General features: G+C 30.3%; 3 protein-coding genes across 4 annotated transcripts; 2 read left to right on the forward strand and 1 right to left on the reverse strand.

Annotated features, from left to right (window-relative positions):
• On the forward strand, window positions 1–2,753 carry LOC107419325 (formin-like protein 4). Its single transcript, XM_025073300.3, has 2 exons — window positions 1–1,104; window positions 1,264–2,753. Exons 1-2 carry the CDS (start codon window positions 272–274, stop codon window positions 2,552–2,554), a joined length of 2,124 nt encoding a protein of 707 aa, XP_024929068.3. The 5' UTR covers window positions 1–271; the 3' UTR covers window positions 2,555–2,753.
• A 5,303-nt stretch (window positions 2,754–8,056) lies between these two features.
• LOC107419326 (protein EDS1L) lies at window positions 8,057–11,059 on the forward strand. The gene is made up of 3 exons (XM_025074320.3): window positions 8,057–8,502; window positions 9,129–9,896; window positions 10,040–11,059. The coding sequence occupies exons 1-3, from the start codon at window positions 8,170–8,172 to the stop codon at window positions 10,757–10,759; spliced, it is 1,821 nt and encodes a 606-aa protein (XP_024930088.3). The 5' UTR covers window positions 8,057–8,169; the 3' UTR covers window positions 10,760–11,059.
• A 232-nt stretch (window positions 11,060–11,291) lies between these two features.
• Window positions 11,292–14,694, reverse strand: LOC107419367 (suppressor protein SRP40). Of its 2 annotated transcripts, XM_016028130.4 has the most exons (4): window positions 14,362–14,694; window positions 14,115–14,178; window positions 13,117–13,941; window positions 11,292–11,869 (listed from the first exon to the last, which is right to left on the reverse strand). In XM_016028130.4, exons 1-4 carry the CDS (start codon window positions 14,446–14,448, stop codon window positions 11,850–11,852), a joined length of 996 nt encoding a protein of 331 aa, XP_015883616.2. In that variant the 5' UTR covers window positions 14,449–14,694; the 3' UTR covers window positions 11,292–11,849. The 2 variants fall into 2 exon arrangements, with proteins under 2 accessions (XP_015883616.2, XP_015883615.2); XM_016028129.4 differs by lacking the exon at window positions 11,292–11,869 and having other exon boundaries at window positions 12,789–13,941.
• Between the last annotated feature and the right edge of the window lie 12,691 nt (window positions 14,695–27,385).

The raw sequence follows: 27,385 nt of genomic DNA on the forward strand, positions 1-27,385 counted from the left end.
CAACAAAACCAGCAGAGCAAGGTTGGAAACTAGAATTTAAAGTCTACCATGTTCGCCAAGAACGCACAAAAACAGACCCAACATTGTCTTAATTTCATTTCCTAACAATTTTCCTTTTATAATTCTAGTTAGGTGTGATGGTTTAGTCAGTGAATATATCTATAGCTTTTTGTATAACAATCATGTTGTTATAGATATATACATTAGGCAAAAAAAATACCAATATCTCTATGATCAACTTTCTTGTATCTCAGGCTGTGATATTCTAGCAATGTCAATTGCTTGGACTATTGTTGCCACAGCCGCAACAACTCTAGTTGTTGCTACTATATTCTTCTTTTTGTTCCATAAATTCTATGTTGCTCGCCGGAACCAGCTGGAAAGCGAAGTGAATTCAAGTTTTCGTCGAGAAGCGGTTATTACAAGGACACGAGAAGATCGGTTGAAGAAAATTGGTAGCAATGTTAAAGGGGTGTTTGTTGATGAAAATAGCATGGAAGTTTTATATTTGAAGAAACTCGAAAGCGGACAACTTGGAACTGATTTTCCAAAAGTTATGTTTAATCCAAGTTATGAAGATGATCAAGAAGAAGAAGAAGAAGAAGAAAAGAGAGTGGATGTTAGAGAAGAGACATGTGGAAGATCTAAACCTCATAATGAGGAAGTTCACTTACTCCACCTTGATTCAACTGACTTTTCATTTGCTGATAGCGTTATGTCCAAACATGTTATGCAAAAACCAATACAAGTCCCTCCAAGTACGCCTTCTATGGTTATGCAAAAGCCAACTCCATTAGTACTGCCTCCCTCAACACCTCCTCCACCACCTCCGCCTCCACCACCGCCACCACCACCGCCACCGCCACCACCACCACCACCACCCCCAATTCTAGTGAGAACAAAACCTTTACTACCACCAAATTTACCAAAACCCCCCACTGCAGGCGGAGCAAGTAAAAAGAACAAGACAGAAATTTCAACTAGAGAAAACTCGAAAACCATTGGTTTTTCCCAAATGAAGTTGAAACCATTGCATTGGGACAAGGTTGCAGCTGATGTTGATCATTCTATGGTGTGGGATGAAATCAATGATGGGTCATTCAGGTAATTACACCTTCAAGTTCCATATATATATATATATATATATATATATATTTTTTTTTTTTTTTTACTTTTTGATTCAAATTTGATCTCTTTTCTGTCAATTAGTACTGTTTTTGCCCTCTCTGTATACTTGAATTACTTGCTTTCTATATATCACAGAGTGGACGATGAACTTATGGAATCTCTATTTGGTTATGGAACTAAAAATCATCAATCCTCTGAAAGAAACAGTAACACATTGTTAGGTCCAAGCAAATCAAACTCCAACCAATCAACTCAAATTTTCATCTTGGATCCCAGAAAGTCTCAGGACACAGCAATTGTTCTAAGATCTCTCGCAATCTCTCGACAGGACATCTTGGATTCCCTCATTGATGGCCAGGGACTTGGTTCTGATACCCTCGAGAAACTCACCAAAATTTCACCAACCAAAGAAGAAGAAACCAATATTCTCAATTTCAATGGCAACCCACAAAAACTTGCAGATGCAGAATCTTTCCTCTACCACATTCTCAAAACTGTTCCTTCTGCATTTACTCGTTTCAACGCGATGCTATTCAGAGCAAATTATGAGCCAGAAATTCTTCATCTTAAAGAATCATTGCAGACTCTGGAACTGGGATGCAAAGAGCTGAGAGCTCGAGGTCTTTTCCTTAAACTTCTCGAAGCCATTCTCAAAGCCGGAAACAGAATGAATGCAGGAACTGCAAGAGGAAATGCATTGGGTTTCAACCTCAGTACTCTTCGGAAACTCTCTGATATAAAAAGCACAGATGGAAAGACCACTCTCCTCCATTTTGTTGTTGAACAAGTAGCTCGATCAGAGGGTCGTCGATGTGGGACAAACCAGGAAAACATCATCAGCACATCAGAAGACCAAGAAAAAGAGTATCTAATGCTTGGTTTACCAGCTTTAGAGGGACTAAGTGCTGAATTTTCAAATGTAAAGAAAGCAGCTTTTATAGAATATGAAAGTTTCATCAATATGTGCAGCAACATCAATGGAAAACTAGCTGAGATTGATCAGAAAATACTGTCAAGTTGTGGGAATGGAGATGAGAGATCAGATGGGTTTGTGAAGGAGATGAAAGGGTTTCTAGAGGAATGTGAGGAAGAGCTTGAGGTGGTGAGAGAGGAACAAAGTAAAGTTATGGAGATGGTGAAAAGAACTACCGAGTATTACCAAGCAGGAGCTTTGAAAGACAAAGGAGAAAATCCACTTCAGCTATTTATCACTGTGAAGGATTTCCTTGACATGGTTGATCAAGTTTGTGTGGATATCAAACGAAAAATGCAGAAGAAGAGTGTTGGAATTACTACAAATACTGTTGGATCATCTCCTCCATTGTCACCTACAACAATAACACAGAAGATGTTCCAACACTTGAACTCACATTTCATGCAGGATGCGTCTTCCATATCTTCCAGTGATTCAGAAACTGATTTCTGAAGCTGTTTGTCTGCTATAATTTTGTAGAATTTTGATGAATAACAAGATAGCAAAATAAGTTATAAGTTAGAGAATATGTTAACATATATCAGCAACAAACTGTAGTTGTAATAAGACGAATGCTGCCCCTGCTCATGATAATTTTAGTAGAGTGAATATTTGTTTGATTAATTTCTATGACATGCTCTGAGTTTGATCTCTCACTTGCTTTCCCTGACTCCTTTGATATCCCTAAAATTTCTCTTCTCCCAAACATAGAAACAGTCAAATCCACATCTTTATATTTAACAGATACTGTAAATTTTAATTTAAAATCTTCCTGGTTTTTCATTAATTATGATAATCTGTTGATAAAATAAAAATGTACAAATTTGGCATATGAAACTTAGAAAGCAAGAAAGCTTTATGCAAGCAAGAGTTCATGGACCTGAGTATTGCATTTGATAACAAACCTGAGTCTGTGTAACTCATCCTCCAGCAAATCATAAGGAGGGAATTCAACAAAGGAAGAGCATTTCAAATAGATACTTAAAGTCAATTGGTTAGCAACTTTATCACCAATCATGATTCTTGAACTGCTAGAACATGTTGAGATCCACCAGCACAAAATTTACAAGACCTGCAGTGTCGAGATCTCAGCTACAAATCTGACTGGTGAAGAATGAAGAGCATAAGGAAGAGAGAATCTCATATATAACCTGAATTGCTAATGAATTCTCAGCAATATTCTTCCAATGCGGGCCAAAGTTTCTAATTTCTTCTGCATAATGGCATCTCTCAGTGATCAGTTGACAGAAATGGAGGCTCTAAACAATGTTACATTGAAAGTCTAACAGACAAAGTTTATTGCAACCGAAGTGCAATATGAGAAAGAAAGACTGACATAATTTTTTATAGTAGAATTAATCTTACATATAGCCGCAGATCTTTTTAAGTTCCCGCATAATATGCAGGGTTTTAGATTGAAGCTGGTGAGCAGTACGTATTATGTTTTCATTCAATACACAGTATATATGTGGGCTTTTATGCACAAAGTCCATCTTCGGAGGGATATATACTACACTGCATCTTTGGAAGGATATATACTACACTGCAAAAAAGGCAGAGCGCCACAGATTGAAAAGGAAGGAGCTCAAAGCATAGGAAAGCAATCGAATATATGATTGAATTTTAAAGCCAAAATCTTGGATTTTGAATCAGCCATTATGACTAAAACACAAACATTTTGACTGCATTCGAGATCACTTGGAACTGAAATCCTACCATAACTTATAAAAGTTGTGAGGAAAAAAGTTTATACATACCAATAATATTATAAGAAATATGAACTGCAATTAAAATGGGAATTGAACATAGCTATTTAAGCAGAAGATAAAGTATGTTGCTTAATGGTATTTTTGAAAAGAAAGTGTGGATCACCAACAATGGCAATGGAACCTATAATATGGCACTTTAAAAGTCTCAATTAATATTTTTTTTAAATTTTTTTTTTTAAGATGAAAATGTAAATTAAGGAATTTTTCTTACTACTAAAGGAATCATTTCAGAGACAAGAAGAGACAAATCATATGAACTCCAAATGGATTCAATTCATAGAAGATTAAAGGACATTTTCTAGATGGTCATATAAGAAAAGAAGAAAGTTGAATGCCCCTCTTCTGGCAAAAATACTAAAATACACCAATTATAGAAGAACCATACTGCACATTATGAACATCTGAATATGATTATTAGGAGAAAATTAATATTTTACGCACATCGAAATAGAATCTTTCGTGTTAACTCCTATTTTATAAACAGAGAGAGTGCTTTTAATCTCTTTTGAACAGTTAATGATTTGTTAAGTATTGAGAATTATCATTTGTTCAATAACAGATTTAATATTAAATTTTTAATTGATGTGGCACATTAACATTTAACATGTCAATATGTTTCTATTTTATATTAAAAATATATTCCTAACAGAATATATTTTATATAAATACATATACAAAGTGCTAAGTGTTGAGGATTACATGTATTTATATATACCATATATATATATATATAGAGAGAGAGAGAGAGAGTTTTTAGTATCTCTGTCCTTTTAATTATTAAGCTTTTATACTTTGGTTCTTTTATATTCTTTTCAACATTTTGGTCCTTAAAATTTAATTTTTTATATATTATTATCTATTGGTCCTTAAATTATTTTTTGTCGATTTTTTAGCAAATTTAAGCTATGTAGTACACTTAATAAAACAACAAAATTATAAAATTAAAACAACCTCACAAGGCTCCTACATGTTGGATCAAGTGTACTATAAGTCCAAATAGCCAAGATGCAAAAGCTTAATAATTGAAGAAGTATAGTTGCTAAATAACCGCATTATATATATATATATATATATATATATATATATATTATTTACAATTCTATTATAAAGGCATGTACTTTCATTTTCATTTGTAGATATGTAAATTATGGAATATAAATTTGTAATTACATATACTTTGACTTGCACCGTCCACAATAACATGGATATACATGCATATAATAACAAAATTATATTATGTATATAATTATTTTCAAATTAGGACGTATTGATAGATTTATGATAAAAAAAAAATTATCAATTAGCACTGTATATTATTTTAAGATTTAAAAAATATAATATTGAACTGTATAGGTGACATAAACTAAAATTTTAAAAAAAGTTTCGATTGTGTGTGTGTGTGTGTGTGTGTGTGTGTGTGTGTGTGTGTGTTTTCTAGAAGAAGAATCGAAGGATAAGTCATAATTTATTCTAGTCAGACAGTGTTGTTAAAGCAATACGTGTTTTGAAATTAGTTGCGAAAAGCAGCGAGCACTGAGAAAGTTCCTGGTACCTACGGCCTACAAACGTGTTCAGACATTAGCAGTCAATGAGGGTAGAAATTATATAATCATTATCATTTAATTAATTAATAAATGAAAAGGAAAAAAAGAATTATGAAAAAATGGGATATTTTGCAATTGCAACCACTAAAGCGAGCAAAATCAAGCCGTCAAAAGGAAACAGAAAGTCCACCAATCAGACTGTCTAGATTTTATTTTATTTTTTCTTTTGGACTTCCAGACTGTTTATTAGATTCCATTTTTAAACTTGATCAAGTGTTAATAAAAAAAAAGGTAATTTTTTATGTTACTAAAGTTCATTAATATTTGGGTAAACACAATAACAACAGCTATATGTATATATATATATATATATAGATTCAGATATTATATATATTTTTGGATTATATATGTTTTTGAACAATTTCATATATTATAAATGAATTCACATTCTTTATCCATTTTATATGTTGTTACCAAAGAAACTTGTTATCAAATTGAATTTTTTTTTTTTTTTCACATTTAAATCTCTAGACATTCATGTAAATCGGATTTATGTGGATGTTTGATAGATTTTAATGTAAAATTCATAATCCTAGATATGATTTCTTCAATTAAAATTAAAATCATTTAGTTTCTTCATGCCATTCTTATTTTCTTGCCATTTTTGCTGAAACCATTCCTACTATTTGTAGCCCCTCTTATATTTTTAATATTTGTATCATAGCTTTCTTATTTTCTGCTGCACATGTATAGAATTTAGTGATTTGGGCAATTTCAGCTGATACATTATACGTAATTGCTAAAGAAGCCCTACCAAAACTTTTAGCAGAATCCGAGAATAAATATAGTATTAAAAACGCATAGGTATTCAAACAAAGGAGACAAAGTCTATAATACCACTGAGAAACTTCCTACAACATGCTTAAAGTGGCCTTGAAAATTTTCATTTTCATATACTGGAAATAACGCTAAAGTAATTGGGTTGCATCCGCTTCCAAGCAAAGTCGACCAAAGTCTTTGTTTAGAATAAAAATAATAAATCAAAATCAAAAGACCATTAAGGTTGTTTTCATATTCCTTTTCCTGTTTATATAACAAACTCATTTTAGCAAAATTTTATATTAGTCTAACATATATTCAAAGCGCTTTAATTTATTGAAAATATAATTTCTATTTTATTTTGAACGGTTAACAATGTGTTAAATGTTGAAAATTATTATTTGTCCAATAAAAATTTTAATTAGAAATATATACCACATAAATATATAAAGAGATCGTAAATGTCAAGGGTTATATCTATATATATATATATATATATAGAGAGAGAGAGAGAGAGAGAGAGAGAGAGAGAGAGAGAGAGAGAGAGAGAGAGAGAGAGAGAGAGAGAGAGAGAGAGAGAGAGTTTCTAGAATTTATGTTCCCCATAATTATTAAGCTTTTATACTTTGATCCCTTTTTTTTTTTTCTTGTTAGCACTTTAGTCCTTAAAATACAATTTTCTATATATTATTGTCTATTGGTCTTTAAATTACTTTTTGTCAATTTTTTAACAAATTTGAGGTATGCAATAAACTTACTTAAAAAAACAACAAAATTACAATATTAAAACAACATCACAAAATCCCTACATGTTGGATTAAGTGTACTATAAGACCAAACCCAAATAATTTAAGGATCAAAGTACCAAAAAAAAAAAATCATCAAAGATCAAAATGCAAAAGTTTAATATAAAGAAATATAGTTACTAAATACCCATATTATATATGTATTTTCATATACAATCAGGCATGCACTTTCGATTTGCAGGCATATAAACTATGGGATAGAAATTTGGAATTACATACATTTTGACCTGCACACCCACATGGGTGTGCACATATACTATAACAATATTCTCAAATTAGAGCATTTTGATAGATTTATCACAAATATCTTTATTAATTAGCACAATTAAAATCTCTAGACATCCATGTAATTCAGATTTCCGTGGATGTGTGATGGATATTAATGTAAAATTCATAATCCAAGTTATAATTTCTTCAATTAAAATCAAAACTATTTAATTTCTCCATGCCTTTCTTATTTTCTTACCATTTTTGCCGAAACCATTCCTACTATTTATAGCCTCTCTTATATTTTAACTATTTGCATCATACCTTTCTTATTTTTCTGCTGCACATGTATAGAATTTAGCGATGTCAGCAATTTCAGCTAATACATTATATGTAATTGCTAAAAAAAACCATACCAAAACTTTTAGCAGAATCCAAGAATAAATATAGTATTAAAAACGCATACGTATTCAAACAAACTTGACAAAGTCTATAATACCACTGAGAAACTTCCTACAACATGCTAAAAGAGAAAATTTTTCATTTTCAAATAATTGGAAATAATACTAATTAAGTAATTGGGTTTTTTTTTTTTTTTTTGGATGAAAAAATAAAGTAATAGGGTTGCATCCACTTCCAAGCAAAGTCGAGCACAAGTCTTTCTTTAGAATAAAAATAATAAATAAAATTAAAAATAAAATTAAAAAGACCATTAAGGTCTAGTCAATGATTCTTAAATGACAATCGTACCCTCGATGAACATATATTTTGTCACCAAAATACAAAACAAAAGGGTATTCTCGGAAATTTTACTGCTGATCACCATCTTCTGCCTCCATAGCTGAGAAACTAGAATAAAAGGAAGAGCAACCAACCCAGAAACTTACTCCCAAAAAAGAAGTTAAAAAAAACAAAAAAGAAAAATGGCTGTTGAAAGTTTTAGAGAGATGTTAAAGATTGATGAAGATCTTACAGTGAAAGCTTGCTCTGTGGCCATGAAGGCTCATAGATCTTCAGACCAGCTTATTCAGGTAGAAAATTTTAGTGGGTCTTCATCTTCAGAAGCTGTAATTTTCAGCTTTCCAGGATCTGGGTCTGAAAAAGATTGGTTCAGTGATGCTTCTTTTGGAGCTAAATCAGCCAAAGGTTCAGTGTTTTCTGAATATCTCAGAAGTCTTGGAACCGATGAAGCAGCTTTCTTGAATGAAGCATTTCTGCAGAAATTCGAATATATACGGAAACAACTTCAGGACAAGGTATGTGATTCTGATTTTATTTTGTTTTCAGTTCTTTTGCTATTTTTAGAAACTGGGTTTTTGCAGTAATTCAAATCTCTACGTCTGGTAAAAGCTAAGAAGTTATAATGAAAATGGGTTTCTATATTTATCATCCTCTTTATATCTGGAAAGTTAATGAAAATGGGTTTCTATTTTTATCATCCTCTTTATATCTGGAAAGTTCTGCAAATTGATGTAACTGCACAAGTAAAGAAAACATTTTTACTTTTTGAAAAATATAATAAAATAGAAAATAAGTATTAATTGTTGTCATAATAATTACTATGACATTACAACTTCAATTACTGCGATTTTTATCTTAAAATTTGATTAGAAGGGAGATTTACTTTGATGGATGATCATCGAACTTCATAAAATGACATTGTCCCCGAGTATTGTTCAAACTAACTATAATTCATGATCACATATAGCGTTGTCTAACTCATAAAATGGATATATATATATATATATATACAATCATTGCAAGTGACACAAAAATTATTCTGTAAAACCTAAATCATTGGATTTATATTGCATGTATTATTGACTGTCGTATGGATGACTTATCTCCCTAAAATGATGTCTTTGACATGAATCTTACTCAGGTAGAAGAAGCTGTGAAAGGGAACAAGAAAATAGTGTTTACAGGGCACTCCCTTGGTGGTCCAGTTGCAGTCCTGGCAACAATTTGGTTCTTGCAAGAATATGTGAAACCCCAGAATGCAAAACCACCCTTTTGTGTGACCTTTGGATCTCCCCTTGTTGGTAACCACATTCTTTCTCATGCTCTTGAGCGAGAGAAATGGTCTGGCTACTTCATACATTTCGTCATGAGATACGACGTCGTCCCTCGAATTTTGCTTGCTCCTCTTTCATCCATCCAACAGCAGTTTAACCAAATTCTCAACTTCTTCAAGTTAAAATCCATGTCTGCTGGGTACGAGTCCTCTGAAATAACCAACGATGCTTCCAATTTCTTTACGTCTGTGATGAGGAATGCATCCACCATTGCAAGCCATGTTGCGTGTAATCTGATGGGGAGTACAAATCTGTTGTTGGAAACTATAACGAACTTCATTCAGCTCAGCCCTTACAGGCCTTTTGGCACTTACGTTTTCTGCACTGAAAATGGAAAGCTGGTAACCTTAAAGAACTCGAACGCAGTTTTGCAACTGTTGTTCTATTCTTGTCAGTTGAGCAATGAGACAGAGCTTCAAACGGTTGCTTATAAAAGCTTAAGAGATCATTTTGCCTATGAAAGTGAGCTGAAAGAAAACTTGCTAGGGATGCAAGATGTTGTTTCTATAGATCCACTGGAAAAGATTGGTGTAGCAGATGAAAGAATTAACCAGGCCTTAGATGACCTCGGTGTGGTAAGTCCTGTTTTCGGTTTGTAGTTTCTGTTTTGTACAATTCTGTTTAGCTTTGAAACCTGGAAGATTAGAGCAAAACAAAATGTTCGAGTGCTTATATGATCTGTTGCAAATTTTGAAGATTTTTATTTCTAATTTTGCAGAGTACGGCAGCCAGATTGTGCCTTCTGGCCTCAGGAGAGTCAGAGAAGCAAAAACGAAAAAACCAGGACAAAATTGATTCAAAGAAACCAGAAATTGATAAAATACTAAAGGAGCTTGAAAGCTACAGAGATGCAAGTAAGGATCACAAAGTGGGGTATTACGATGCCTTCAAGCTTCAAAAGAGTCAAAATGACTTCAAAGCAAATGTGAAGAGGCTTGAGCTTGCAGGCATATGGGATGAGATCATAGAAATGTTGAAAAGGTATGAACTCCCAGATCAATTTGAGGGCGAGAAGGAATGGCTAGAGATAGGAACAAGGTACCGCCGCATTGTTGAGCCTCTGGATATTGCCAACTACTATAGACATTTGAAGAATGATGACACAGGACCTTACAAAATTAAAGGCAGGCCTAGACGTTATAGATACACACAGAGATGGCGGGAACATGAAGAAAGGATGGAAGCAGGGTCCAGTGAAGAATCCTGTTTTTTGGCAGAGGTGGAGGAGCTTCGCACTCGAACTGTTAATGGAATAATACCATCCAGTGATATCATGACAAGGGTTCAGAAACTGCTGGGACAAGTAGAAGAATGGAGCCATCACAACGTGATAGGTAAGGACGTGTTCTTGGAGGAGTCCACCTTCGTTAAGTGGTGGAAATCACTCCCTCCCCATCTCAGGTCACCATACATTAATGCACAAGTTCTGAGTGTTTAACAGAGATCTCAGCTACTGATAGTGCTTGATGATGTGCTAATTTCAAAAATCCAATGTTTCATGTCAATTTCAGCCGTCAGCTACTTCAGTTTTACTTCAGTTTTTCCGCCGCCAATAAATACTCCCAATTCCACAGAAGTTTTGGGAGTTCAACCTGTTCTGAATATGGTTTTGTGTGATTTAGTGTTTTTTGTTGTTCATTTTGACTACAAACAATCTCAGAAATATCAGTTCATTTGCATATTTTATCCACTTTATCAAAAAGACTCCAACGCAGGTCTACCAGTCAGCTTCTTTCAATTGTAGAGTACGTTTTAATAAGGAAATTTGTCGATAGAATTTCTGCAATGGCAATACAGAGTGCAATATAGTTCTACACTCCAAGATCAAACATGGCTTCTTAAATCATTCCTCCAACTGGAGAAGGCCAAATGTGGATATCTAACATTATATTATACTGTAACTCTTCAAAATTAACAACTTGCTACATAATCAAAATTACAAGAAAATCAATTGGGTATAGACATCAAGATAATAAATAATATTAATTTATTGCAGTAATATATACTACACATATCTGACGAATGCTATAATAGCCAAAAGACAAATACCAGACAGTTCACAATTAGCTAAAACAAATATGCTAATATATAACACCAACCCAGCCCAACAAGCTCCATGATTAAAGATCGAAAATTGAACTTATACGCGCCCTCTACTTACAAATACCAACCACTGCAGTGTGCCACTTTCTGCATTTCAAAGAAAATCATACACAAAAACTCTTTGCTCTTTTCTTTGAATAGCCACGATAGAAATGGAGGTTTCACATAATATAAAACGACAGTAGAAACTAAAAAGTCATGATACTCTTTTTGCTCCATCCTTCCTTTCTATAAGGAAAGTTAACTTCCAAGAATCTTATTGATGATACGTACTTGATTTCGAAGACCACCTTCCCTTCAGAGAGAGAAATCTAACTACACAAAAGAACAGGTCTTTTGTTTTCTCTCGATGCTTGTGAAGAAAGAAATTCGAATAGATAGGGAAGTATATACATTTCCCACAGGCTGTAGGACATCATATGGCCTCAAGCATGCATTGATTTTCCTTGAAACAGAACAATATGTAAACAACTCAAAACAAAAATAAGTATATTTCTCACCACAAATTAAAATGTATTCACAAAGACAGAAACTGATTAATATAAAGCAAAATCATGTGTGATTACCTGTCTAGTGAACTTGAGATCAGATCTCAAACCATGTTAAATTACTCTGGTACTATAACTTTTCAACGAACATGAGAATTGATAAACAAATTTATACGACGTACAACAAAAAGACTACATTAGGAGGAAGCACTACAGGTATTAAAGTGGACAGGCTGCTGGTGGTTGTGTTTCAGTGTGTGCGGCATATAAATATATTACGTTTCCAATCAGTGTAATTGCTAGCTAGGGCTTAGATATGATTGGACGAGACAAACAATATCCTTGGAAGATAAGCTTAAGATTTCCTATCTTTTCTTGATTAACTACTAAACCCAACATCATCAAGTCAGAAAACCACAGGGAAAAAGAGATGCCTTCCTTTTATCCCTATAGAAGTAGAAAATTGAGATGTACTACAAATTTCTACCCAAAACAATTTAAATTGAAGGAATGCAAGCACCCCGTTGGCAATTTGAGATAAGAAACAAAGCATTCAGATAAACTTTCATTCAAATTCATGGTGAAATCCATAGCACAATGTTCATGTTAACCTAAAAAACTTACATAAACTCAACAAATTTCTGTCATGTCTTGCCTAGCTGAATATTCATGCATCAATGTCACAGGCCAAAGCATTAGAAGGAAGTAAAAAAAGATAAGTATCTTAGATAATCAAAATATGCACTTAGGGAACACTTGAGAACATCAATTAGCCAATATATTAATGTCAAAGCAATTAAAATCAATAAGTAATCAAATTATTATGGTTACAGGGAGAACATAGATAATAAAACTACAAAATACTGACAGTTTGGATTAAAGAAGAATACCATAACATACTGTATTATTATTTCATGTGTTTCATTTCTATACCACCATATCTATTCACATAACACCAACTCCTCTACATCAGCAAATGCACCATAAAGATAAGAACAAAACTCATAAGAGAAACGCTTGATTCCTGGGTGCTCAAAACCCTATGCTTACATCTAACTGATGAAATCAACGCCTAACACTACCAGGACACACATGACACACAAAAAGTAAAAGGAGAAACCCCCACATACATGACTCATGAAAATAGAGAACTAGGACCTTGTAATCATGCTACAAGAACGAGCCAAGCGGAATGTAAGGCTACCTCCATGCACACTCGGCTCTGCCTCAACAGCATTACGCTCATAAGGCTTCCTGCAGCCAGGACAGCGTCCATCCTCCTCAAGAATCCTCTTATGACAGAAAAGACAGAGCCGGAACCCGCACAAACAAGGCAAAAAGCTCGAGTCTGTAAAGTCCAAATCTTCATAGCATATTGGACAAGAAGATGGTGCAGGCATAACATTGTTACATGCCCATGGGACACCTCCACAGCCATAGTGTTGCCTGTTCGAATTAGGCAAGCTAAGTTGCTTGGACAAATTAGGCAAGCTCTGAGGGCGAAAAGCATCATCTGGCCTCCATGCTCTGGTATTCCCTGAAGCCCTTGGGACCTGTTTCGAAATCCCAATTCCTAGACCTGGACCATGAGTCATTTGGCAAGGAGAAACCAATTTGCCAATTGATTGGTGCTCCGGGTGAGATTCAGAACAGGGGTTTTGCGGTTTCTCATCGGCGGCCAAAGCATCAGCCACTGCCTCCCAATCATCCAGGCACCCATCATCCCCTTCTTCTTCTTCCTCTGTAATACTTCCAGAGCAACATCCACCACTGCTACTACTGCTGCTGCTGCTACTGCTGCTGGAACCAGTAAAATTTGTCCCTGAATCATTGGTTCCTAAGACACTACTGGTCAGACTGGTGGGACTGTTCGACGGCGACTCGGAATCGCTGTCATGGTGGTGGACCGATCTGTCATCCTCTTCCCCTCCCGGCCTCATTTCTAAATTATCCAAAGAACGGTTATTCGCTTTGCGTGTTTGAACCACGCCATTAGGTTCTTCCTTGCAACCCTTATTCTTAACAGCTCCTAATTAATATCCATCAATCCAAATAAAGAAAATCAAGAACGAAACAAAACAATATATATATATATATATATATATATATATCCAACAAAGAATGCAAATAAACAAAATCAAAAAAATAAAAAATAAAAAAAATCCCCACAAAACATTAAGAAAAGAAAGATCATTAACAAACCTTGAGAAAGCCATTGCTCGCGACGAACATCAAGCTTGCACTGCTTCAATTTGGCAGTCCTGGCCTGAAAATCAAACCATTACAAAATAAATAAATAAATAATAAAAATTCGGAACTTTAAGGACATCAGAGCCAAATAAACACAAAATCCCAAAACACGAAATCAAAAACCTCCATAAAAAAATAAAAAAAAATTAAAAACAAAAATAAGCAATTAAAAATACAAAAAGAGAAATTGGAATCCAACCCTCTTTTTCTTGCCTAAATCCCTGCCGTTGTTGTTGTTGGGGATTAGAGAAGAAATTGAAGCGCTGGTGATCGAATCAGAAATCATGGTTACTCAAAAAAAACTGTTTCGGATTCAAATTTCTTGTTCCCCGAACAAAGAGAAAGAGACAAGAGAACTTCTCAAAAACCCTAAGGAAAATTTTTCCAGGAGAGAGAAAGAGCAAGAAAATTTTTTTTTGTTTTTTTTGTTTTTCTCAACAAACAAAAATCTTCGTAGAGAGAGAAAGAAATTGGATAACGGAAACTCCTCTGCTCCGCTCGCCCCTTTGTTTTCTCACAGACTAGGAAAAACAGATGGCAAGGTCTGATATATATAAAGACCAAGTTACGAATTTGGCCTGATCTTTTAGTTAATTTTCGGTGTCATCCTACTGAGATAGATTGCATTTTGTGGAACCATCGAGGGGGATTTGTTTTGATATCAGGGTTATCTTTGTAAAGTTAAGTTGTATGGCTATACACGACGTCGTTTGGGTTTTGAGTTAGGATGAGTAGCGACGACGTCGTTGGATGCTAAGTAATAATAACACTATAAAATTATCAAAGATTCGATGATGTTAGGCCATCTCATGGACTTATAATTAGGGCAACGAATTCAATTTGTAGTAATCTCTAATTCTTATTCTGGATGTAATAAATGAAAAAAATATTGGCAATCCAACTTTGTGCTTCGAATCATCATAGCCGTTTAATCAATTAGTTATGTATTTATGGAAATTTAGATAGAGATTTTTAAAAAATAAATAATTAATGATAAAAAGATAAAAACTTTGGGATATGATTTTGTGAAAATTTTTTTTACATATATGAAAAATAATATATATATATATATATATTTTCAAGTTTTGGAAATAATATCGATTTTCTTTGTTTGATTATAAAATTTTTAAAAAATTAATAATGAGTTACGTGTTAAACTCAACGAATCAGATTTATTATATTTATATTTTTATAAATTATATTACAATACTTAAATTTGTATGTATTAGATTTATATTTTTAATTTTACCAAATTAAAATACTAGAATTTGTTGGCTAAACTTCATTTTTATTAAGGATTTCGAAATTTTAAATTGTCAAATATAATTCATATATAACATGATATGTAAAATGGATGGTAGTTGAAAGAGTAAGTCATTGTATCATTTTGCTTAACAGTCAAGTAAAATATAAAATATATATTATGTAAAAAACACAAAAAACAAAGGGATTTTGAAAATGTTAAGCTACAATTTTATTTTAGGAGTTCCATCAAACATAGTTCGTATATATAAATAAAAGACTAAAAATAAAATTTAAATATGAATGAATTCACCCTATAAAAAAAATGAATTAAATGCATGATTAAAGCAACCAAAGATGTCCTTTCCAATAAAATAGCAACCAAAGATGAATAAATGTATAATTAAGTGATAAAGCTTAAAATGAAGAAGATAACATGTGCCTTATAGTTTTATAATAGGGCCTATATTTGACAATTTATACATCACTTGAAGTTGAACCAAAGGTGCTCACCTTTTCTGACTCTTTTGCTTCATATATATAAGAATATTCTTCTTCTTAGGTTTTTGTTGGCTTTTATGCATTATTAAATCCTAAAAGTAATATAAATTTTCTTGAAGAATTTTACCACTTTTTGCCCTTTTTTTCTTTCTTTTTCTTTTGGCAAATTGCTTTTCCTTGTGAGTGGAACTCTGCATTTTCAGATATTCAACCACTTTGTGACTAAGATCGATGATGGACAAATTGTTTATGAATTCTTACGTGTGCGTTTAAAAATGATTTTAGAACAACTTAATCCATTTTCCTATAATATTTAACAGAAAAATATAAAAATTTATTTCTTTGATGATTTATTTATGAAAAAATCATCTATTTAATAATTTTGGAAGAACTATTAATTAAATGATTCTTCATATAATCAAGTTTTGTAAAGAAGTAATTCCTAAGAATCATTCCTAAACAATCTTTAAAATATTTTTGAATATTATGTCATATATTGTTAAGGACATGATATTTGTTAACAAGATATTTTAATGTCTTTCATGTTTTACCTTTTAGGACTTTAAGCTGATTTCGCATTGTTGATATGATTTAATTTTATTGGATTATATATTTTTTTTATTTGGATTTTGGTTTTTGCCAAATCCATGTTAAATGTTGGCGTTCTTAGGCATTCTCAAAAAACTTGGTATTTGTTCCATGTTTTTCTAATTTTAAAAAGTCAATTCTCAAAAAAAATTCTATGTTTTGATTTTTTTAATATAAAAAATCAATTTGACTTTAAATATAGAAAAACAAAAACCGCTTTATGTTTGTATTTTATATTATACCGTGCAAATTTTAAACCACTAATACAATTTTTTATAGAAAAATATATTTATTATTTTATTTACAATAATTAATACTTATAAAAAAGATTAAAATAAAGAATATGATAAATAATTTTCTTGAATGAACTAATAAAACTTTACTTCCTTTAATTTTAGAAATATATTCCCTAAAATAACGAGGCATTGGGATGCACTTCATCGATCAATGGGTAGAACAAAAATTTCTTTTTCTTTCTCTTTTTTAATTTCTGATTTACTAGCCAATTGTTTGAAATTTGGAACTAACTATTTTGGATGCCTAAGTTTATAATTATTCTGTGTCATCATCTAATTCTTCAGTAGGTATTTTCATTAGAAAATAGTGTGTTCAAGATCTTGAACTCTTAATTTGACAAAATTCTTGAATTCATAAGATTGATTCATTTACTTTTTATGAATTTAGATCATAAATTTTGATCCAAAAAAAAGTTAAAATACAATGTGATTCTGTTTTTTTTTTGGTCGTGAAAAACAAAATATAATATTTGTTAAATATAAATACAAATGATGACTCATCTTAGTTTGTGGAACTGGGCCAGTCCATTAACACATGAACCACAAAATATAGTAATGTTGAAAACGAGTGATGAAATGTGGTTACCATTCAAAGTTTATCACACACCACACAACGTTTATCATACACTAAAAATTTATGTTAAATTACAAAATCGCTTCTTTCTTTGTTGTACATACCACCTTTCCCACCAAACTTTTTTTTTTTTTTTTTCATTTAACCTAAAAATGGTGTCATTTCTGTTAACCCCTTTTACCACTACTATTATTCTTTACCGTTTCTTAACCTATGACTCTTGAGTATTGATATGTTTTTTGATCCTATTATATAATCTATCTATATATGTATATATAATGTTAAATTATGAGAAAACAAGCTAGAGAAAAGGACATTTTCTGCTCATGTGTGTGTGTGTTTTATTTATTTATTTATTTATTTATTTATATATATATATATATATTGGTATTGTTTCCTTACTATTTTACTTTGTTATTTTTATGTATCAATTTCGTAGTCAGTTCTCTATATAATTTTCTTTTATTTTTCCTTTTACAAACTTTATGTATGTCTATATTTATCTATTAGAAATCAATAAAATCACCATTTATCATAAACCAAAAATATTTGATCAGAATAAACCATGTTTTCAATAGATCCTCGATGACCCATTGCTTCCAAATAGACAGATTAGAAACTTTTTTTTTTTATATAAATAAAATTTTCTTTTAGATTCTTTTTCCTAAAAAAAAAAAAAATCTATCAATTGGTAAAGATCTATTGGTTAACCTTTATGTAAATAACCTGTCTCCAATGAATTGTCGCCTAGAGTATAACTACTCCTTCGTAGACATCTTTATGGAGAAATCACCAAATGGGTGATTTTCCAATAAAAAATCACCAAAAATACGATTTTAGATTTTATTATTAAATATTATGTGAAGCATTTTTATTCATTTTTATATGATTTGAGCATTTTTATATATTTGAATGTGATTTTGAATCTGTTTGGTGTAATTAATTAAAATAGAATTTTAATTTGTACAGCTTTATATAATAGAAAAATAATTTTTATTAAAAAATTAATAAGTATTTTAGTTGTAAATTAAAAAAATTACATTAAATGCTTATTGAGCTTTTATATAAGTTAAAAAAAAATTTTTTAAAAAAAAACATAAAATTTAAACTTTTCTAAAACAATTTTAAAAAACTGTTTTTTTTTTTTTATCAGCAAATGCTTATTAACTTTTATCAAATATCTTTATTTTTTAATAAAAAACTTTTAACATTCAAATAGAATTTTTAGCTACAAAAAAATAAAATAAAACTCTACCAAACAGAAACTTTGGCTTTTTTAATCACTTTTAAATGAGCATTTATTATCATAAACCAAAAAAATTGGTTAGCCTTTTAGTAAGTTAACAGTAATTGAGCAAGCATATAAAAGCAAATTAAAAAAAAAAAACAACTTTTTAATATAAGTAAAATATAAATATGTCAACTTTTAAAAATAATAAATAGAACTCAACACAAATTAATAAAATATTTCCATTAAATACATAAAATTTTAATATAAAATACATAGTACATTTTTATAAATAATAAATAAAACTCAACACAAATTGAGGTGGAACTCGAGCCCACAAACACCTAATTAAAAATGCTGTGCATCTAGAACTACTGTATATGGGCCTCAAGCTCAAAACAACTTGCAAACACATTTATGGCCCAAAATTAGGAGCACGTTCCTCTCCTCCCTTCCTCAAATTGAGACCCTACAGAAAAATAAACAAGTCACCACAAACACCACTTGGGTTTTCATGGCAATTCAAGGGGCAATCATATATAATAAACTACCATGATTTTCAATTAAAACTTAATCATTACTGAGTTGTCTTCATTTCAGTTGGTTTACTAGTCACCTCTCTCCATTCCATGATCCATAACAATCTCATGTGAAAAACTAACACATTATATATATATATATATATATATATATATATATATATATATATATATTGTTTTTAAGGCTAAGGTTCCAGTTTGTAAATTTCAGACATCTTTAAATAATTCTCTTGCATTTGCAAAAATAAAACAAATGAATAACTCTATATACTTTTATTTTTTTGCAACATCACCATTTAAATAAATAATATCTATAAAATTACTCTATTCCATATTTTTATTATTTAAAATATTCTAGATTCATACATTTCTAAAACAAGCCAAAAGTACGCTTTTTTATCCTAATATCCTCACAACTTAAACACCATTTCATAGAAAAAGTTTCTATTATCTGTATCATTTTCATACTGCATGTATATATATATATATATATACATATATTTCATTCAATTAGATATAAACCATTAAAGATTTAAAAAAAAAAATCCAAAATTGACATAGTTTATAATGTTTCAGTAAATAACATCTATAGATTTATAAAGTGTTCGATAGACATTTATCAAACATTGTAATAATATTCAGACATGTCTTTTTGAATAATTATAAAATGTTCAATTCTAAATTTAAAAAAAAAAAATTAATGAAGTTCAGTAAATCATGACTAAAAAAATATGAAGGTAACAAGGAGAGCGTTGTTCAACTATAAAAAATAATAATAGTAATAATAATAATAATAATAATAAAATAAAAATTACAAAACAAAATGATTCATTACAAAATGAAAATGAAAAAAAAGATAAATTTTACTCTTTTATGATTTTAATCCTCTATGATTTTATAATTCCTTTGTATATGATCATAATTTATAGTAAAGTATGATTTAGATGGAAAGACTTGAAAAGAATAATAATAGTGTATAAAGAGGTTATTTAAAGTGGTTTAATTAGTAAATATTCTTAATAGTAGTTTTAAATGAATATTCTCAATAGTAATTTTAAATGAGGTTAAAATGTAAAATTATAATAAAATTATATAATATACATTGGATAGTCTAACTACTCAAAATCAATATTTAGAGTGTGTGTGTGTGTACTCAAAATCAATATTTAGAGTGTGTGTGTGTGTGTGTGTGTGCGTGTGTGGGTTTTTGTGGGGGGGGGGGGGGGGGGGCCAAAATTGACTTATAAGAAATTGGATATTTCAGCTAGAATTTTGGGCTTGTTAACCAACTTAGACATATCAAACTAAGTGGACCAACTTAGAGCCCATAGAATAATAGCAAAAATTGAGAAAAATATGATAATAATAGATTATATTATGATAAATTAGCTTATATTTAGCAAATTACTAGTTAGAGCTAGTTTAGTATTACCGTAGCTTTTAAGAGAATTAATTTTAGTTGTGCTAAAAAAACTTTAGTTGAAAAAATAATTAGTTAAGTATTTGATAAATTATGCCCATAAACTGTTGTCGGTTAAGTGTTATGTCCATAAAATGCTGTTAGGAGCAAGAGTTACATACAAATATTTGGGAACCTTAAATATAAAATTACTATAAAATTTGGCAATTATTAAAATGGATATGATGCTTTTAAGTTTTTATTGTTAAGAAAAAAAACAATTTATATGCAATTATGTTGTGAACTTTTTGTGTTTTATATTATATATATATATATATAAATTTTTATTTTCAATCAAATCTAGGATTAATTTAGGATTTTAGATTAAATTTGGAAGTATCGGAGATGTGGTATTGTTTCTTTTTGATGGGGAGGATATAACTATCCCTATTTAAATATCTTTTTTTTTTAAATAAATAAATAAAACTAACATATTTAGATTTTACAAATTACAAAATATTTATCTATAAAAATAATAAAATATATTCATAAAATCTAAGTTGTTGATTGTTTTATTTTGATCTTATTTTATAAAAGAGTTTTAATTTGATTAGGAGTGTTTTATATGATAAGGATAAATATAACGTAATTTTCATGATAAATGAAGGATATTTTGGAAATTTAAAATTATTTATTCTAATTATGAAAAATCAAAATTTCTAAAACAAACCATCAATGTGCTTTTCAAATTAGCTTCAAATTAATTTTGTAACCACCAAAATTATTTAATAAACAGATTGAAATCAGTTTTACTAAATACCAATGACTCCTAATATGATGCTAGATTGATTTTGGACCTCTAGAATCAATCCCAAAGAGGAACTTAGTATGAAATATTTTTTTTTCTAAGATTAAAAATAAAAAATAAAACCTGCTTTTAAAATACCTACTTGATTTTGTAGTACTATTATATTTCCATCTTCATAGATCTTATACATTGATTTAGGGAGTGTTTAGTAAAATATTATTATTGTTAGTATTTGTGTATCTCAATTATATGGTAGCAATTGGAAGGAAAAGAAAATTCATTTCTTTTTAGGTTCTCTGTTCTTTGTTCTTTAGTCACACACTATAGAACATAAGATGATGATCCTAATTAACAAATAAAAAAAATAGAAAAAAGTGACAGATAAACAAACTAATAATTATTTTGCTTTGTTATATAGCGTTGAAATATATAATAAGAACGAGAAAAAAATGAATAAAAAGAACATGTATACGAAGATTTGGTTACCTATCAATGATTTTTTTTCTCAACAAAAATAGAATATTAACGCTAAAAACAAATTTATTAAAAATAGAAAAACAAATTTCCATGGAACCAAACAGCAACAAATGTTGATTGCTTGTTGCTTCCATGGGCTTGGCGGCATGTGGAATGATGAAGCTTGATGATAAAACATAATCCTTAATGTCACCAACCCATTTATAAAATAACATGACATGTTGATATACAAAAACTGAAATGACCGAAATACCCCCCAAAAAGGGGGTCCACAACATGACTTGGTGACCCCCAAATCATGCAGACAAGCATGGTAGTATTTTATTTTATTATTATTTTTTTTTTCCATTTCTTTAGTTCTAAGTCACTTCAACTCTTGTAAGAAAAAAAAAAAAAAAATGTCGCTTCAATTCACTGAAAAGTGAAGGAAAGCAACCCAAAATGACTTATAAGATTTTGGTTGAGAGAATTTTTAGGGCATATTCATTTTAATGAAGTAGAAAAGTTTTGGAATGATAAACAATCCCAAGAGAGAAACTTCACTACTACATTTCCCTTTTGATTTGTATTATATCCCTTTGAAGAGTTTAACACTTAATAAAAATGTCTTAAGAATAAATAAAAAATAAAAAGAAGAAGAAGAAGAAAGTTTGAACACTTTATCCCACTTTATTTTAATTCTTCTTTATGATTTTTTTTTTAATTAATCTAAATTGTCTATTTGAGACCATAATGTTTAGACACGAATTGGTCTTATAATTTGACAAGAGCAATATTTTTAAATGACTTAATTTAGATTAACGTTTGGATAAAAAAGAGAGTAATATGACCTCAACCTCATGGAGACATACAACTAGCGAGTATTATATAATTATTATTATTAGTGATTAAGGATTTGAACTAATAATTTTTGTCTAAAAAAGTTACAAATTGGTAAAAAGACAATAACAAAACCGAGCTCAATAGGACCATTTAGAGGAAATGGAAGTGATATTTTGAATTCAAAATATATAACAACTTATAGTCGTATAAATTTCCAATGAAATTATATCATGGAACAGGACAAACCAAGCACTAACTCAAAGAATGTCTTTGGCAAAAGGTATACCTTATCCTCTGCAGATCTTTTTGTCCCTTTGCTAGCATTTGTTTTTGGTGAGAAAAATTCAAATCTTTCTTCCAAACTTCATGTTATGTGTCTCTCTGGTGCAAGAAAATTGCACATGCTATTCTGATGCCTCGTTAGATTCAAAAGCATTTAAATTTTACTGTGTTTGTTTGTAAGAGAACAAAAATTTATATGGCAAGGATAAGGATGAATTTATAAACCAAAGAGAGGCTTATTTAATTAATTGTCGTTTTATTCAACGTGTGAGAAATATACCTCCTTTATTTGATCGGTTGCGCCTTTTGGTCACAACCAACATAATATTGGCCATATCTATAAGTCTAAATTTTGAAAAAGACCCTATAATTCAGAGGAATTGTTATCATTGTGCAACTTTAGTCTTAAGGTATATTACTATTTAGGGGACAATCTGTCAGTAAATCTATCAAAAATAAAAAAGTTTATTATCTTTTACGAAAAAATCAATTGATAATGCTCTTTATCTTTTAAAGAATATAAATGTGGTTGAAATGACAATGATTATATTTAATTTGATTGGTATGTATACTATGAAATCTCATAATTGCCCTTAATCTTTGTATATATATTTTTAAAAAGAAGAAATTTATTGTAAAGTTACATTGTTAACCTCCACAAATTTTTGTCCCATGACAAGAACCAAGCAACTAATATAGGCCACAGTATCTAAAAGAAAAAAGAAAAAAAAAAAAAAATATATATATATATATATATATATATATATGGACCAAAGTAATGCATGAACCTTCTGATTGTCCTGCTTGACTTTTTTTTTTTTTTTTTTTTTTTTTGGGTAACATAAACGTGAAACTTCTACTCACCTTGTCCTCTCCGAAAAGTCCATTATCTCCTCTTTTTATTATTATTATTTCTTAATTAATGAAAGTCCATTATCTCTTATTTCTTAAGCAATAAACCTTTTCTTTTTGTTAATTATTGTACACATAAGAAACAAATTAAATACACGTCAACTGAATCTTGAAAACATGTAAACTCTCTTACATTTTTCATTACTTTACTTAATTTTTTAAGGAATTCCATACTTCAATAATAAGATAAAGAAGAAAACAGTCATGTTTTTACAACTTGTTCCATAAGAAAACAAAAGACTTTAGTTTCGACGTAAAGAAAATATAATTGCAGATTTTTTTTTTTAACACAATAATTTATCAATATTTTCATAGTTTTTTCTAATATAAATCAATTTTTTTTTTTTTTTTTTGGATAAACGTAAATCATGGCTATCTTATGAGTATCCTTCTAAATATGACATTTGGATTCTATCGAGCAAACAAGGAGCAATAATCTTTTTCATATGATTCCAAGACATATAGAATGAAAATCAGATGGTTCTATTGTTGGATTAATGCTCTTGGAGCAAGCTAATTTATGATTAGGAGCCTTGATTAATAATGAGCCGTATGATCCCCAAACTAGCTCATTAATTGACAGAGCCCATTTAATTGATTATTAAGATACAAGAAGGAGCACATTAATTGGGCCCAATGTGTTATTAAACCCTAGGAGGATTAGGGTTAGCAGTCTATACTGTTTACTAGCCTCCAGTTAATAAGTTTAACGTATAATTTTCTACAGATTTAGAATTTCAGTAGAAAATAAAACATCTTGAGAGAAAAACAAAAACTGTGAGTTTCAGAAGTTTTTTTCAGATTAATTTTCTTGTTTCTTTTGTGATCAGGTGCGTCCACACGCAGATCTATCGCTTAGAGAATAGTTTGGAAGGTTCTACGCTAAAGGTTAGTAAACTTATGGATAATGACATAATTTATTGCACACTTTATTTAATCTCGATTAGGCTTCTGCTGTGTATATGATACTAGCATTTATTTGGACTCTTTTCATTTGAAATGACTTGGAACCTTAAAACCCCCCCCCAAAAAAAAAAGAAGGCTGATTGATATATTTATCATCCTTTTTGCTCTTTATGATGAAAACCCAAATGGTACTTTTTCTATATCATAATTTTATAAAGCATGAAAAAAAGAAAAGGAAATAAAAATTTATGTAAACTTGGTTTGCTTTGCCTTTGCCAAATTTATTGACATTTCCCAATTGCATGGATGACCCATTAACCAAACCTCAAATGGCCAATTTTCCGAATTATAGATTGCAACACATTAGGAGATTGTATGATTCATCTCTCTTATGTAGTTTGGCTTGCTTTTTTTTTTTTTTTTTTTTTTTTTTTTTTTTTGTTGATTGATTGCCAATCAGCTTTGATTAAATTAAGGAATTGTTTTCCATCAAGTGGTCAATTTTTCTTCTCCACACATTTTTTTTTTTTCCAAACAAAACCATTTAGATAATAATTAATTGGTTAAAAGGTGGAGAGGTAGGTGAAGGGGGTTGGGGGAGGTAGACCAGCATTTTAGTGGAGTAAGGGTTGCTCCTGAATGAGAATGACACAAAGCAACCATATAATTATTATTACTTAACAGACTAACAACTCAATTAAAACAATCTTAGTTTGTTAATCAGTTGATTAACAAGTTCACTAATTTAACAGAACAGAATTACCAAAAATTAAAAATAAAAAACAAAAATAAAACATGTCAAATTATTTGGATGTGGGAAATTGACAAATATATAATCAAGCCCACCCACCTTCTATAAATGGTTATTGTAGCTCACATATTTTCAAGAAAAAAGAATTAGACAGTTTGATAAGCAACTTTTGTAACCTGAAATCCATAAGGAAAAGGAAATGGAAGAAAAAAAAATAATTTCTCATAAAAATTTCTAAAATGTGTACATTTTGTCATTTTTTTTTTTATCTGATCTATGTTTAGGTAATTTTTAAAATGTGGAAATTATGAACTTATTGGAAATCTAATTCTTAGGATTTGGTAAAATATAATGCAAATTAATTCCTCTTAAAAAGTATCATTATGATATTTCAAAACAAAGTGATAGTTCTTTTTTTTTTTTTTTTAAAGATAATTTCACTCTCAATTAAATGACATAGATTAATTTAATAATTTATAAATCTTGAGAATTTCATTACAAACCAAACGTTATAAAGAAATGATTTTTAAAAGCTATTTCATAAGGAAATAATTTTTTTTCCACACGTTTTAAACATGGCCTAAATTATTTTTTTTCTTATTAATTTATCAAATCATGCATTTCACTAAATAAATTTAATTAAATAACCCATACACATAAATGATAAAAAAAAAAAAAAACAATAGTTCAAGCTTAATATGATGATTCTTATAATTAGAAAGAAACAATGCAAGATGAATGAATTTTGTTCTGTTTTTTAGAGTTAGGGAAGAGTTAAAACATATGCATATGTTAGATGGAACATTATATTTGGCATTGACAATCAACCAAAAGGTTTTACATCAACCCCTTACCAAATTTCATGTCTCCATAGGTTCCCCCTACCAACTTGAACTCTTATTTTTCTCCATCCAATCTCATTTTGTCATGCACTCAATTCTCAAGTCACAACCTCCAATTTCCCCCAAAACAAAAAAAAATAATAATAAAAATAAAAATTGTTTCATAAACAATAATATTTTTTTGAAAGGCAGAGAAAGCAACGCAATCAAATTAAGGTGCACCACCAAAAACCCAATCATCACCACCTCATAATTTGACACCCCCTAAATATTACAGCGAACTTTCATTACAGTCACTTACGGTAAATTTTTTTTAATTAATTAATTATTTATTAATTTAAACATGTCACGTGACTCTTCCTCTGTTTTCCAGCTCCTGTCACGTGATCTCCGGTTTCCTTTAGAGACAAAATTAACTCCCCAATGTTAATGATGTTATAATTCTTCACGTGCTCTCTCAGTCCTTCTCCTTCATAATCAATTCCATTTACCCCAGTTTCTATGGACCACCATGATCCTTCACTCACCTGATCAGTCCCGCTACTTTGTTTAAATTTTCCACCAACTAAAAGCCAATTATTTTTATTTATTTACTACAACCTGTTATTTTAAAATGACTGATAGTCTGATAGACATTCTATGAAACTAGATAATCCATTGACGTGGCAAGCGGAAAAAATAAGTACAGCACTACAGCAATATCACAGAAAAGGAGGATAACACGTGGCGGTGATTTAGAGGATTAGGTGCAACCAGAATTAAAGGATTCGGTGCAACACTAGCCTAATCAGGTACTAAAAGGCGTCCTATTAAAAGGAGATAAAGTTATGACTTTGGTCAAACCGATTTCCTACGAAGAAGTGAGAACAGGTGAGCTCGATTATACGGGATCATTAACTTCTAATTATTTGCTTAATTATATATTTAAGATGGGAATTTTCCAACTCAGCTTCCAATTCAAGTGAAAAATACGGGAAAACCAATTGAAAAAACAGACAAACGGCGTCGTTTTGAGTCGCTTCCGTGTATTTTTTTATGCACATCTCGCTTCCCTTT

This window comes from Ziziphus jujuba, chromosome 2 (assembly GCF_031755915.1).
Source record: "Ziziphus jujuba cultivar Dongzao chromosome 2, ASM3175591v1".
Taxonomy (NCBI): Eukaryota; Viridiplantae; Streptophyta; class Magnoliopsida; order Rosales; family Rhamnaceae; genus Ziziphus; species Ziziphus jujuba.